Here is a 14,495-nt window from a genome sequence, read left to right as displayed (position 1 = left end):
ACCTGCATTTAACTTTTTGAGAAAGTGTCAGACTAGTTTCCAAAGCAGCTGCTACATTTTCCATTCTTACCAGCAGTGCATGAGCGCTTCCCACTTCTCTCAAACTTTATTACGGCTCAGTGTCCAACATATAGATCACGAAATGATTACGAAGAGCTTCAGGCGTCTCCTTGGCTCGGTTTCCCCCTCACAGGCACAGAGATTCAGCTTTAGTCCTGGTCGCCTCAGCTGGGCATTGACAAGCTTGCCGGTGCCAAGGCAAGCAACCTCGCTGTGTCAAGGGACCAGGAGGGTGCGAGAAGAGGGGCACACAAAGGTACCCCAAGTCGGAGCTCCAAAGACTCCCACTAGCTCGAGAAGGGGTCCGGGTGCACCTCACAGCCAGCACCCCCAGCTCTGCAGCGAGAAGAGAGGCACACTAAGGTACCCCAAGTCAGAGCTGCAAGGACTCCCACTAGCCCGAGTAAGGGTCCTGGTGCACCTCATAGCCAGCGTGCCGGTCCAGAGCACAAACCAACGGGCGACACGTCCCACGCCACGCCACGCCACGCCACGCCACGTCCAGGCCCACGCCAGCCTCTCGGGCCCGCCCAGCCCCGACAGGGCGGCTCCCTCACTGGCCAGGCCGGCGACTGCCCGCCTTCCGGTGGGCCGACGGGCCAGGCTAACCGCGCGCGAGGGGCCACGGGTCGGCTCCCCCACAGGGGAGCCCGAGGGGTCGCTCTCCGGCGAGGCCAGGCCGGCCAGGAGGCTCGGAGGTCCCCTCTGGCGGTCCGCGCTGGCCGCTCAGAGGCGGGGCCGCGGCGGCGCCCGCCCCGGAAGCGGAAGTGCTAGCGCCGCGGGAGGCCCTGTCCAGTGTGAGGCCGGCCCCGTGCGCCAGCCGTTCCGCGCCCTGCTCGCCCGGCGCTGTCCCTGCCGCCCTTGTTCCCCGCCTGCGGTGTCCACCATGCTGTCGCTAGACTTTCTAGACGATGTGCGGCGAATGAACAAGAGGCAGGTGAGGCTGGCCGCCCTGTGTTTGGGCCCCGTCGACGCCGCCGCCGCGGGAACCCCGATGGCCTCCGGGGTCTCCCTGGAGAGAGAGAGGGGCCCATGGGCCCGGGTCGGCCGCCGGGTCCGGATTCCCTCCTCGGGGTCGGTAGTCTGAGGGCCGCGGGGTACCCGTGCGGGGCCTGCCTGGGGGCGGCGGTGTCTGCAGGTTTCCTGCCGGCCAGCGACCCCCGATGACGGCCGAGGCCTGAGCGGCTGGGGTCCCCCTGCGGAAAGCCGTTTTGGTCGCGGACTTTTGGGGTCCTGCCGCGCACGCCCTGACTTTTGAACTTGGACCATTCTTATTTTTTGGCGGGGGGAATTGGGAAGTTAGTGAGAATTGCGGTGCTTGGACCTGAATCCTTCCCCCGTCGTCCCCGTTCTCTCGTGGGCGACGTGGGAAATCTTTGGAAAGTCAGTTGTCCAGGTCTTTGTCCTGCCCCACCTTGCAGTAGCTTGAGCTGACAGGTTATGCGTGGGGGTGGGGGGTGCCGTGGACACTCCTCCGTCATCGTCGTGGGAAAAGGATGTTGCTTTTCCATGTTGTGCACCAGCCATGTCCACAGACCCTAGATAGCTGGCATGAGACCTTTCTCCCATGCTGGCTGTTTAACAATTGTCCCGATGTCATAATTGTTTATATACATGTATATATATATATATATATTTTTTTTTTTTTTTCCTTCCCTTTTCTCTCTTGGACTTGTAGTTTGCTTGGTCTAGGGTTACTGTGTAGGCATTAAGGGGGTGTTTCCTTCTCTCAGTCGCCTCTCTGTCAACCCCAGGTAGGTTTACTGATTTCCTCAGTCAGATTTAAATGGCCACCCTTTCACAGTGCACAGAATCTCTCTGTAAATCTTTTGTTTGTTTCGTTTAATTTTTTTTGGAAGGACAGATTTACCGAGAGGAGAGACAGAAAGGTCTTCCATCTGCTGGTTCACTCCCCAAGTGCCTACGGTAGCCAGAGCTGAGCTGGTGCGAAGCCGGTGCAGGGTCCCGAGGCTTTGGGCCTTCCTCGCCTGCTTTCCCAGGCCACAAGCAGGGAGCTGGATGGGAAGTGGAGCTGCTGGGACTTGACCAGATGCCATATGGGATGCCAGCACTTGCAGGCTAAGGTTTAATCAATTGAGCCACCGTGCTAGCCCCTCCAAAATAAACTTTTAATTCTAGTTTTCTGTGAAGAGTTTGATGTACAAGAAGAAGTGAGTAATCTTATTTCCATTACACATGTGAAGAAAAGTGCTGCTGAGAGGCGATTCTGTCTAGAAGAGCGTGGACTTGGGAACCTTGAAGTAACTGCTCCTTACCAGCAGCTTGCCTGTGGATCAATAACAGAACCTCTTGATGCCTGTCTTTATTATTTTTTTATTGTGGTGGAAATATATAATATTTGCTGTTTTAACCATTTTTAGAAGATTTATTTATTTATTTATTTGAAAGGCAGAGAGGGAGAGATCTTCCATCTGCTGATACACTCCCAATTGGTCACCATGACCAGGGCTGGGCTGGAAGCCTGGAACTCCGTTCAGTTTCCTGTGTGGGGTGGCTCACATATGTGTGACACCTGCTGCTGTTTCAGGTACGACAGTAGAGACTGGATGTGGAGCAGCAAAGACTTTAAAGTGACACCCTTCTAGGATGCCGACAGTGTAGGCAGTGGTTTAACTTGTTCCTCCACCACAGCCCCAGACCCTGTTTTAACCATATTTTTAGTGGCAGTAACTGCATTCTCAATGAGCAGTATATAGTTGTTGTAAAGATTGAGTTAATTCATAGGAAGTTTTTAGAACTGTGCTTGGCACGTGGTAAGTATTGGCTGCATTGCCATTGGCGCATTGCTAAAGAGATTGAGGGGTCTGCCGAAGACAGCAGCTGAATAGCAGGCTCTGGAGTGAGCTGAGCTCTGAATCCGGATCCTTAATACTGAGGTAAAGCAGGAGAAGACAGGTTCCAGAAGTAGCAGGAACAGTGGGAGACCTTCCCAGCAGCTTCAAGGAGTGCCTGGAGAGACCTCAGCAGTCATCTCTGCGCTGCTTGTCATTTAGATAGTTCAAGGTGAAGTGGAAGGAAGATCACAGTTGAGCACTTGCACACCTACTGTGTGATAGAATGTGAGGCTTCAGCATTACATGAAGCCACTTTCTGTCCACTTCATTCTAAAGGTGAAATGTGTGAGAAATACTTTAACAGAATTGCAGGTGGAGGGCACAGACATGTGAAGGTAAAATGTAGAGGCTAGCCTGCCCTGCTGTTTCCCAAGCAGAGTGTGATTGTGGTTTGCAGTTCGTTGGCTTCCAGACGTACAGACATTAGTGGCTGTAGATACTGACAGCGATTTGACTGAGAATCTAATCAAGTGAGAATCTAGAGTTTTGGTTTTGTTCCTGTAAAAAATGCAGTCAGTTGCATAACTTTTTTGTGTTTGACTAATTGTAAATTTTATCTAATTATTTTGCTAAGTTTTCATTTAATTTTGAAAATTTATTTGTTTGAAAGGCAGAGCTATGGGGACAGGAGGTAATTAGGTCGGGAGAGATGAGGCACGGTGTAGAGTTTTTAAAAATATTTTATTTTGGTTTCAGGCCTTGGGTTTGGGGGCAAGTGCTGCTTCTCACAGTGTGGCGGCTGTGGGGGGTGCCCCTGCCGGGTCGGACCCAATGCTGGGGGCTCACGCCAAAGACACTGCCGCAAGGCAGTGAACGAGTCCTTGGCCTCACCCAGGACCCAAGAGAGCTCTTTCCTCAGGGTAAGTGCGCCATGAGGGAACTTGGGAACTGGGTTACAATTCCTAGCTCCGCCCAGCTGCTAATATCTTGCGGCTAGGTGAGTTTGGGAGGGGTTCGGGCCTTGGGTTTGGGGGCAAGTGCCGCTCCTCACAGTGTGGTGGCTGTGGGGGGTGCCCCTGCCAGGTCGGACCCAATGCTGGGGGCTCACGCCAAAGACACTGCCGCAAGGCAGTGAACGAGTCCTCGGCCTCCCCCAGGGCGGCCAGTGCACCATGTGGTGCCAGGCTTTGCCTGCTGGCCGCCTGGTGGCCTGCTCTGGAGTTTTTTAGGATATGTTTGCTGCCTGGGGGACACCCATGACAGTCCAGTTTTAGTGTAGGTGAGTAGTGAATCTTGGGTGATTCCCAGTGACAGGGTCATGGAAGTTTTAGGCATGTGTGGGGACTGAGACCTGGTGGTTTGGAGAGAGGTACCCAGGAGACAATTACGGTTAGTCAGATACACCAACCCAATTCGGAATACAGAAATGGCCTGTTTGCCTAGAACATCACTGATCGTCACACACCAGCCCACACCAATACTATGGATGGGGGCCTCTTTGGCAGTGATGGGTACCATTACCCAACTGTTTGGTGGAGTGGTGGAGTGGTCACATTTGGCAGGGTCAAGACTGTATCCAGCACGCGAGAGAACTTGGTCTGGGGGTAGACTCTATGGGGTTGTGTGGGCCCAACCCTGTGGAAATACAAGTTCCTCTAGTTGGACACCCTAACAGGGTTGAGATTCCCACCAAGGGGCGCGTGTGCTGGAAAGGGGGCTTCGTTCTATCTAGGAAACAGTTGCAGTCACCCGAGGCACTAGTGTGGGCTGGGATTGGATGCACCAGGCCAGTTCAGACCCCAACACCATCTGGTGTCATGGAGAACCAGGGTAGGTGTGGGACTGACTAGGCTGGGTCTCAACCCCCTACTGAGCCATGTGTGAGCTCTATGTGGGTATGGACGAGCCATGGCCGGGCTGAAACATCCAACAACAAGAACCAGAATGGGGTGAAAGCCAGCCGGGAAAAGCCACTGTTCCTGCTAGGACAGGAGGTGAACTGAGTAGGCTTGGCTCAAGGATCCCCTGGTATGTGCAAAATCTGGCATTGGGAGGGGTTCTGATGGAGGAGCCTGGGCAACTCCTCTGGCAGGACACAGTCCCTGCAGGTAAGCGCAAGAAGCATGATAGGAAACAGCCCAGAATAGGCCATGGAAAGTTTCCCACTGGCACACATTCAGCATGGGTCAGGGGCAGACCAGGCTGAATCAGTTCATGTCATCCACTGGCAAATCCGATCACCAGAACAGAGTGTGGGTTGAGCCGGGTTTGGTTGTGACAAAACCAGTACACATTATGGAATGCCATGGTGAGGTTGCCTGTACTGGATTTGACTGCAGCACCCAACCAGCACACGTGAGATCCAGGAAGGGAGGGATAGAGCTGGCAGGGGGATTAAGGGGCTGGTCCCCTCGCCAGACAGCTACTCCCACTGGAGAGCGTAGGCTGGGATGAGGACAGACCAGACTTAGCAAGGCTGCAACACCTGTGCGCTGCATGTGGACTAGATCAGGGAAAAGCCAGGTTGGGCTGATTATTCCTGTGGGTGCAAGCATAAATTAGAGCGGGTGAGGGATGTTTGGGCTTGGCCGCAGCATCAGCTGGCAGAAGCTGGCACTGGGGACTAATTCTGTCAAGTCAAATCACAGAACCACCTAAAGAGTGCATAAACCGGGACTGAGAGAGACCTGAGAGGGAAAAAGTGGGTTCCCCCTTCCTGGGTCACTAGTCCCGCGGGAGGGCATGAAAACTAGGACGGGGGCTGGGGTGGCCTGATGGGGGTTATTGTGGGTTGCCCCAACTAGGCTGCAGCTCCCACTGGTTGATGTAAGGGCCGAGTATGTGCTGGACAGAACCAGACTGGACTGCAACACCCAATTGGTTCCAGTGCAACTTGGGACTGAAACCAGAACCAACCCAGCAATTGCAACCACCAGCTGATAGGGGTGATGGACTGTGTCGGGCCCTGTGCTTGCTAGAAAATACAAGAATCTGGTCTGGGAATACCTCAAGGTTTCTTTGGAGATCTCCCCAATTGAACTGCCAGACTCAGAACTCTAACCAAGAAAAGACAGAAGACAGAACAGGTCAATCATTCATCTCAGCTATATGTTGGCAGCGAAATATGGGGCAAACGGAGACTTTATGATGGACCATATCAATCAGTGGACGACCTCATCGAGCGAAACTGGCAGTGATTCATAACTGGAGAACTGTTAAAACCACTTGAGCAAATGTCTCAGAGCATGCCCCACATCCGGGACTTGGGGTGGGCGGGAAACCGGGTGGGGCTTCTCCCTCAATATCCCCCTTTACCTCAGATACATGATGGAAACAATATGGACATAATAGTATTACCCACTTCCCTATACCCCCTGAACCTTTTTTTTTTTAACCATAATTAACTATGTAAAGATTGTCAACAATAATACAACAAAATTAAAAAAAATACAAAAGGAATATAATAGGGAAAAAAAAAGAAAATGATGCTACTGTATGATCTGTGAGTCAGTGAAGAATTTAATGAGAAAGTGTTTCGAAGAGATGAAACTAAATAAAAAAAATCCGTGAGAAAAAAATTTTGATAATCTTCACATAGTTGATTAGGGTACAGAGGATCAGGGGCTACAGGAAAGTGGGTAAAACTATTGTTTCCACATTATTATCCTTTTCTTTCCGTATCTGGGTTAAGCAGGAGTGGGGGGAAGAAGGGAGAAGCCCCACCCAGCCTCCTAACCATTCCAGGGTTCCTGATGTGCGGCATGCTTCCAGGGCACTGCTCAAGTGGTTTTGATAGTTCAACAGTTCTGAATTGCTGCCAGTCTCGCCACTCCAAGCACAGTGAAATTTCTCCAGAATCCACTGGCTGACATAGTCCACCTTAGAGTTTCTGTTTGCCCAGATTTTCACTGCCAACACTTGGCTGGGGTAGTTGATCGAATTGTTCTGTCCTCCATCCTCTGTTGTGGTACCAGGTGTCCTCTGTAGGGTCTGATGGACTGCCATATCCTCCGTGTGCACCTGGATATGCTCTCCACTGCTCCGACTGAGCCTGTGAGGAGGCCCAGCTCTGACACATGCACTCTGTGGTCAGACCATGGAGCCTGCACTTCTGTTCATAGTTGTGGTTCTGAGATCAGCAGTTCAGTTGGAGGGATCCCCAAAGAAACCTCATCTGAGGTGATCCCAGACCTGATTCTTGTGTGTGCTTACCAGTACAGGGTCCAGCACAGTTTGTTGCCCCAGTCAGCTTATGCATTTCTGGTGGTTGCAACTGCTGGATCATTTCTGTCTCCAGCCCTGTCTTCTACACAACCAATGAGTGTTGTAGCCCAGCCTGATCTAGCCCACCACACACCTGACCCTCACATATACCAGTGGGAGCTGCAGCCTAGTCAGAGCGAGCCACAATAACCTCCGTCAGGCCCAGCCCCTGCCCTGGTTCCCATGTTTTCCAGTATGTACAGCAGACTGGTTCAGCCTGTCCACATGCCATTCAGCTCGAGATACAGAGAGATTTTGCCAAGTGGTGGCAACAGCTGGGACTTGAGCAGGCCAAACCAGGAGTAAGGACTTCCATGTGGGTCTCAGTGTATGTGAAAGAGACCTAACAGTATGGGCTGTCTTTAGCTGCCTTCTGACATCTTTTTGCAGGAAGCTGGATTTGAAATAGCCGTTATCTCCACCCAGCACTTCTTATGGGATGCAGGTGTGCAGGTGTCCTCCAAGTGGTGGCTTAAGCTGCTGTGTCACAACATCTACTTTTTTTTTAAGATTTATTTATTTTTATTGGAAAGGTGGATTTACAGAGAGGAGGAGAGACAGAGAGGAAGAGCTTCCATCCGATGGTTCACTCCGCAAGCGGCCACATTGGCTGGAGCTGAGCTAATCTGAAGCCAGGAGCCACGAGCTTCTTCCATATCTCCCATGCAGGTGCAGAGTTCCAAAGCTTTGGGCCATCCTCAGTTGCTTTCCCAGGCCACAGGCAGGGAGCTGGATGGGAAGCAGGGCCACTGGGATTAGAACTGGCACCCATGTGGGATCCTGGTGCGTTCAAGTTGAGGACCTTAATTGCTAGGCCACGCCACCAGGCCCCCCCCTTTTTAAGCTTTATTTGAAAAGCAATTTGGGGGCTCGGCAGCGTGACCTAGTGGCTAAGGTCCTCGCCTTGATCCCATATGGCTGCTGGTTCTAATCCCAGCAGCTCCACTTCCTCTCTGTCTCTCCTCCTCTCAGTATATCTGACTTTGTAATAAAAATAAAATAAATCTTAAAAAAAAAAAAGAAAAGCAATTTGGGGTGGGGTGTATTTTTTATCTGCTTATTCACTCCCAAATATCTGCAATGGGGTGGGCCAGACCCGAACCAGGAGCTTCTTCTAGGTCTTTGCAGCTGCTTCTGTGTCTCTCATGTGGGTGCAGAGGCCCAAACACTTGAGCTGACTTCTGCTGTTTTTCTCAGGTGTGTTAGCAGGAAGCTGGATCATCAGTCTAGCAGCAACCCTATATGGGATGCTGGCATTACACGTATCAGTTCCACTTGCCATACTGCAGTGTTTCCCCCCCACACCACTTCTTTTTTCCTTATTAGGTTTGTAGAGGAATGCTTCTTTATTTTTTTCAGTGTGCGAAGTAAGATTTATTGGGCCCGGCAGCGAGGCCTAGAGGCTAAAGACCTCGCCTTGAATGCGCCGGGATCCCATGTGGGCGCCGGTTCTAATCCCGGCAGCTCCACTTCCCATCCAGCTCCCTGCTTGTGGCCTGGGAAAGCAGTCGAGGACGGCCCAAATCTTGGGACTCTGCACCTGTGTGGGAGACCTGGAGGAAGTTCCTGGCTCCTGGCTCTGGATCAGCACAGCACTAGCCGTTGCGCTCACTTGGAGAGTGAATCATCGGACGGAGGATCTTCCTCTCTGTCTCTCCTCCTCTCTGTATATCTGACTTTGCAATACAAATAAGTAAATCTTTTAAAAAAAGGCAAAGTAAGATTTATTAACGGTATTGAAGATGGAAACTTTTTTTTTTAAAGATTTATTCATTTTATTACAGCCAGATATATACAGAGGAGAGATAGAGAGGAAGATCTTCCGTCCGATGATTCACTCCCCAAGTGAGCCGCAACGGGCCGATGCGCGCCGATCCGAAGCTGGGAACCTGGAACCTCTTCCGGGTCTCCCACGCGGGTGCAGTGTCCCAATGCATTGGGCCGTCCTCAACTGCTTTCCCAGGCCACAAGCAGGGAGCTGGATGGGAAGTGGAGCTGCCGGGATTAGAACCGGCGCCCATATGGGATCCCGGGGCTTTCAAGGCGAGGACTTTAGCCGCTAGGCCACGGTGCCGGGCCCTAAGATGGAAACTTCTTGCACAGCATCAGGAGGGGTTTCCAACACAGGAAAGACTTTGAGCAATACTTCTTTAAATGAACTCCGTTTATTTGTACCATTGTTCCACTCCCTAATCGCCATTCGTTTCAGATGTGTGGCAGGTTAAGCTGTGGATTGGGTCACCCATGTTCTGTGTCGGAGTCTCTGGGTTTGTGGCTCAGCTCTGCTGTCCTTTCCAGCTTCCTGCTAATGTGTGCCCTGGGAGGAAGCTGGTGAGGGTCCTGCCACCCACATGAGAGACTGCAGTGAGCTCCTGGCTCCTGACCTGGGCAGCTGATTTTGTTGGTAGAGAGAGGTTTTCATTTCAATACAAATGGAATTATAGGAGTATTTCACATTTTAATGGATTTTGTCTTTATTAAAAAATAAATGAAAGATTTATTTGTTTGGAAGTCAGAGCTGGAGATAGGGTCTTCATCTGCTAGTTTGCTCCCCAGATGGCCTCAGCAGCTAGGGCTGAGCCAATCAGGAGCCAGGAGCTTCTTCACTTGTCTCCTGTCTGGGTAGCTGGGGCCATCCTCAGCTTCTTTTCCAGGCTGTTAGCAAGGAGCTGGAGTGGAAGTGGAGCAGCTGGGAGTTGAACTGGAACACATATGGGATGCCAGCCTACCTAGCAGTGGCTTTAACTGCTATTCTACTACACTGGCCTTTTGTCTAATTTTTAAGAGATTAAAAGAAAAAAAAAGAGCGTGAGAGACTTTTTTCTGAACAGTTCTAGGTTCACAACAAAATTGAGGAGATAGGGAAATTTCACATAAAACTCCAGCCCTCCTCCCCACAGCCATACTCTCTCCCATTGTCAGTATCCCCAGCCAGAATGGTGCATTTGTTGTAATTGGTGAACCTGCACTGTTGCTCTTCTGTTTTCTGTGTGTTTGGACAGAATAGTTCCACTGCCTGAAAGATCCTCTTTGCTTCCACTTCTGTATTACTGTAGTCCCAGCCCATGGCCACTACTGACCCATGATTTTACTTTTTCCAGAGTGTCATTCGGGGGAGCAGGAAGCAGGCAGTGCACAGCCTTTTCATGTTCCTGCTTTTACTTGGTTATCAGCGTTCAAGGTTCTCCTGTGTCATGACTTTGTCTTTTGGATGTACCACTTACTGGAGGACATCATGGTTGTTTCCAAGTTTTGAGTAGAGCTGCTATTAATATCTGTAGATATTTTGTATGGGTATAGGCTTTCAGTGTGTCTGGATAAATACCAAGGAAGGGAATGGTTGGCCTGGATGGGGAGATGTTTAGTGTTATAAACCACCAAATTGTCTTCCACAACATCTGTTCCAGCTTGTATTTGCAATAGCTGTGAATTTCTTCCTTTCTTCCTTTCTTTTTCTCGCTTTCCTTCTTTCTTTTCTTTTTAAGATTTATTTTTACTTTAAAATCAGAGTTGACAGGACAATAAGATGCTGGACTTTATGCTTGGTAAATACCTCCAATGAAAGAATGTCAAATGAATTTGAACTATGGAAATGCAACAAGGTGGAGCAATCCACCGTGGGGGGAGGGTTTTGGGAGGGGCGGGGGGAATCCCAGTGCATAAAAAAATGTATCACATAATGCAATGTAATTAGTTTTAAAAAAAGGAAATGCAATAAAAATATATGTTAAAAAAACACAAAAAGAAAATCAGAGTTGAGAGAGGGAGAGAAAGAGAGATATCTTGCATCTGCTGTTTCACTCCCCAGATGGTCACAACAGCTGAACAGGGCTAGTCCAAAGCCAGGAACCAGAAGCTTCTTCTGGGTCTCCCCTGTGAGTGTAGGATCGCCTGTGGAGCAGCCAGGACTCAAACCAGCTTCCATATGGGATGCTGGCTTTGTAGGTGGAAGATTAGCATACTTGCATTTGATGTTGTCATTGTTCTAGATTTTGCCATGCTGGTAGGTGTGTAACCGTATTTCTTCTAGTCAATTGCTTTTTGACATCTTGTACTCTTTCTGGGGACTGTCCTGGAGTCCTGGGTGACCTCTGCTTCCTATCCCCTCCTCTGTAGCGTTGGTCCTCTGCCCTCTGCCTGGAGCATGGCTGCTTTACTGTAGTAACGATCACCCGTTCTCGAGGCTTTTCTTCATCTGAAGCCCTGGTCTGTAGGATGGGCTTGTTTCTGTCACGTAATTCTCAAATGGCCAATTCCTTGCTACCAGTGTGACATTACTGAGTGCGAAATTAAGACAGATCCTAGCACAAGAAGTATAGTTGGTGCTGTTTAGATGAAAGAGAAAAAATAAGTTCGCAATGTGGATGGCAGGGAGGGTAGGTGATGTGGCACAGTGGGCTAAGCTGCCACCTACAGTGCCAGCATCTCATATGGGTGCCACATTCTTCTGGCTCTCCCACATGGGTGGCCAGGCCCAAGCACTTGAACCATCCTGTGAACTTTCCCAGGATATTAGTGTGGGGCTGGGTCAGAAGTGGAGCTTCCAGCACATGGTCAGGTGCCTATGTGGGATGCTGCTCTTTGCAGATGGCAGTGTAACCCACTGTTTCAAAGCACTGGCCCCCCAAAATTAAAATCTTAAAACTATATTTTTCTTAGAATCAATTTACAAATTTTGTAAAGTATAGCAAGTTTTAAGAATCATTTTTAAGGACCTTTTAATACTTGACTCAATGTATGAACATCCTAAAAACATTGTAAATTAAAAATCTTTTAAAGAATTATTTGGCAAACATGGAATGTATTATGTAAGTTTTATAAATCTGGGACTTCAATTCTTTTATAGTGTTTCAACCATTTGAATAGTAAATTTTCTGATCAAATCATAAACCTAAAGCAGTTGATTATACATTATAAACTGGAATTATAAGGCTGATCTACTAAATAGAGCTAATTCTCTTAAATTTACAAATAGATAAAACAGAAATGTGCTGTGTTTATAACAAAAATATTAACACTATTGCATATTTCCTTAAAATACCCCCCTACTTTTAAAAAAGCTGATTTATTTTAAAGCTTATTTATTTATAAGAGACAGATTGTCCATCTATTGGTCACTCCGCAGATAGCCACGGCAGCCATGGCTAGGCCAGGCTGAAAGTGGGTACTCCGTTTGGGTCTCCATGTGGGTTGCAAGAATTTAGGCTGAGTGCATTAGCAGAAAGCTGCTTTGGAGGCAGTGCAGTCAGACTCAAACTGGCACTCTGATACAGGATGTCAGCGTAGCAGCTGGCAGCTTAATCCACTGCACCGCAATGCTAGCACCTTGGTATAGATTTAGTGTGAATGAATGTGCAGGAAACCATAAATGTATCCAATATAGAAACATTATGATTTTTTTTTAAGATTTATTTTATTTTTATTGGAAAGTCAAATATACAGAGAGGAGGAGAGACGGAGAGGAAGATCTTCTGTCCGATGATTCACTCCCCAAGTGACTGCAATGGCCAGTGCTATGCTGATCTGGAGCCAGAATCCAGGAACTTCTTCCAGGTCTCCAGGTGCAGAGTCTCAAGGCTTTGGGCCGTCCTCGACTGCTTTCCCAGGCCACAAGCAGGGAGCTGGATGGGAAGTGGAGCTGCCGGGATCAGAACTGGCACCCATATGGGATCCCGGCACATTCAAGGCGAGGTCTTTAGCCGCTAGGCCATGGTCGCCAGGCCCCATCATTATGATTTGTTGAAAATGAATCTGTTCTGCGTCAGCATCAGAACAGTTTTTTGTTTGTTTTATTGGAAAGTCAGATTTACAGAAAGAAGGAGAGACAGAGTTGGTTTACTCCCATAGCTGCTGCAGTGGCCAGAGCTGAAGCTGAGCTGATCCGAAGCTAGGAGCCAGGAGCCAGGAGCCAGTAGCTTCTTCCAGGTCTCCCACACAGGTGCAGAGTCTCAAGGCTTTGGGCCATCCTCAGTTGCTTTCCCAGGCCACAAGCAGGGAGCTAGCTGAATGGCAAGTGGAGCGGCTATGACGTGAAACACACTAATATGGGATTTCAGTGTTTGCAAGGCGAGGACTTTAGCCACTATCCTATTGTGCTGGGCCTTTTTTTTTTTTTTTTAAACAAGCAATAATTAATTTATTAAAATGATTGGCTTAGGCACTGCAGTGGTGACTTCAACTTCCTGGTTCGGTGCTTAATAATCTCAGAAGGACTGTGCAGGTCAATGAGCCACTTGTGGAATATGATCTGGAAGCGATCCCAGGTCTTAGACCCTTCCCACCTGGTGTTTTTCTTACAGTGATTTACAGGGTTTTGGTAGGCGTTAGAATGGGTCCTTTCACTTTCACACTCCTCTGTTCAAGTCAGCACACACCTTCTCCAGGGACTTGACCTTGTGGCTGGTCAGCGTGATCCTGGTACGGTGGATGGCCACCTCGGGCCCCACGGGAGTCTTGCCAGTATCCATAAAAGCCATGGCTGCAATGTGGCTTCCTTACCGACTTGCTCCTGCGAGAGTGAACAGGGGTGAGTCAGGAGCAGGAGTGTCCTGGCACAAGCTGTGCGAGGGGCATGACAGCGTCTTCCTCAGAAAACCCTTTTTTGTTTTTAAGATTTATTTTTTGGAAAGGCAGGTTCAAATTTATGCAGAGAGGAGACTGAGAGAAGGATCCTCTGTCCGTTGGTTTACTCCCCAAATGGCTGCAATGGCTAGAACTGGGCTAATCTGAAACTGGGAGCCAGAAGCTTCTTCTGAGTCTCCCATGTGGGTGCAGTGGGCCCAAGGACTTATAAGCAGGGAGCTAGATCAAAAGTGGAGCATCTGGGACTTGAACTGGTCTGATATGGCATGCTGGTGCCATAGGTGAAAGCTTAGGCTGCCATGCCACGATGCCAGCCCTGCCCCTCTTTTTTTAAAGATGTATTTATTTAGGGCCTGGCGCAGTAGTGTAGTGGTTAAGGTCCTCGTCTTGCATGTGCCGGGATCCCATGTGGGTGCCGGTTCTAATCCCAGCATCCCTGCTTCCCATCCAGCTCCCTGCTTGTGGCCTGGGAAAGCAGTCAAGGGCGGTCCAGGGCTTTGGGACCCTGCACCCATGTGGGAGACCCAGGGAAGAGCTCCTGGCTTCCGATTGGCACAGCACCGGCCATTGCAGTCACTTGGGGAGTGAACCATTGGACAGAAGATCTTCCTCTCTGTCTCTCCTCCTCTTTGTATATCTGACTTTGTAATAAAAAATAAATACATCTTTACAAAAAAGATGTATTTATTTATCTGAAGGGCAGGTTTACAGAAAGAGAGGAGACACACAAAGAAAGAGATCGTCAACTGGTGATTTCACTCCTGAGTGGTAACAGCTACTGGAGCTGGAAGTCAG

The 14,495-nt window shown here is 49.4% G+C and overlaps 1 protein-coding gene across 1 annotated transcript in view; it reads left to right on the top strand.

Annotated features, from left to right (window-relative positions):
• The first annotated feature begins 811 nt into the window (after positions 1-811).
• SEC11A (SEC11 homolog A, signal peptidase complex subunit) overlaps positions 812-14,495 on the top strand; it is a 53,396-nt gene continuing 39,712 nt past the window's right edge. The window contains exon 1 of the mRNA XM_004594604.3: positions 812-997. Within this exon, the coding sequence (XP_004594661.1) occupies positions 947-997 (51 nt within the window). The 5' untranslated portion in view covers positions 812-946. The remainder of the gene's footprint in view (positions 998-14,495) is intronic.

The sequence above is a fragment of the Ochotona princeps genome, chromosome 6 (assembly GCF_030435755.1).
Source record: "Ochotona princeps isolate mOchPri1 chromosome 6, mOchPri1.hap1, whole genome shotgun sequence".
Classification (NCBI taxonomy): domain Eukaryota; kingdom Metazoa; phylum Chordata; class Mammalia; order Lagomorpha; family Ochotonidae; genus Ochotona; species Ochotona princeps.
This window is presented reverse-complemented; position numbering and strand designations above follow the sequence as displayed.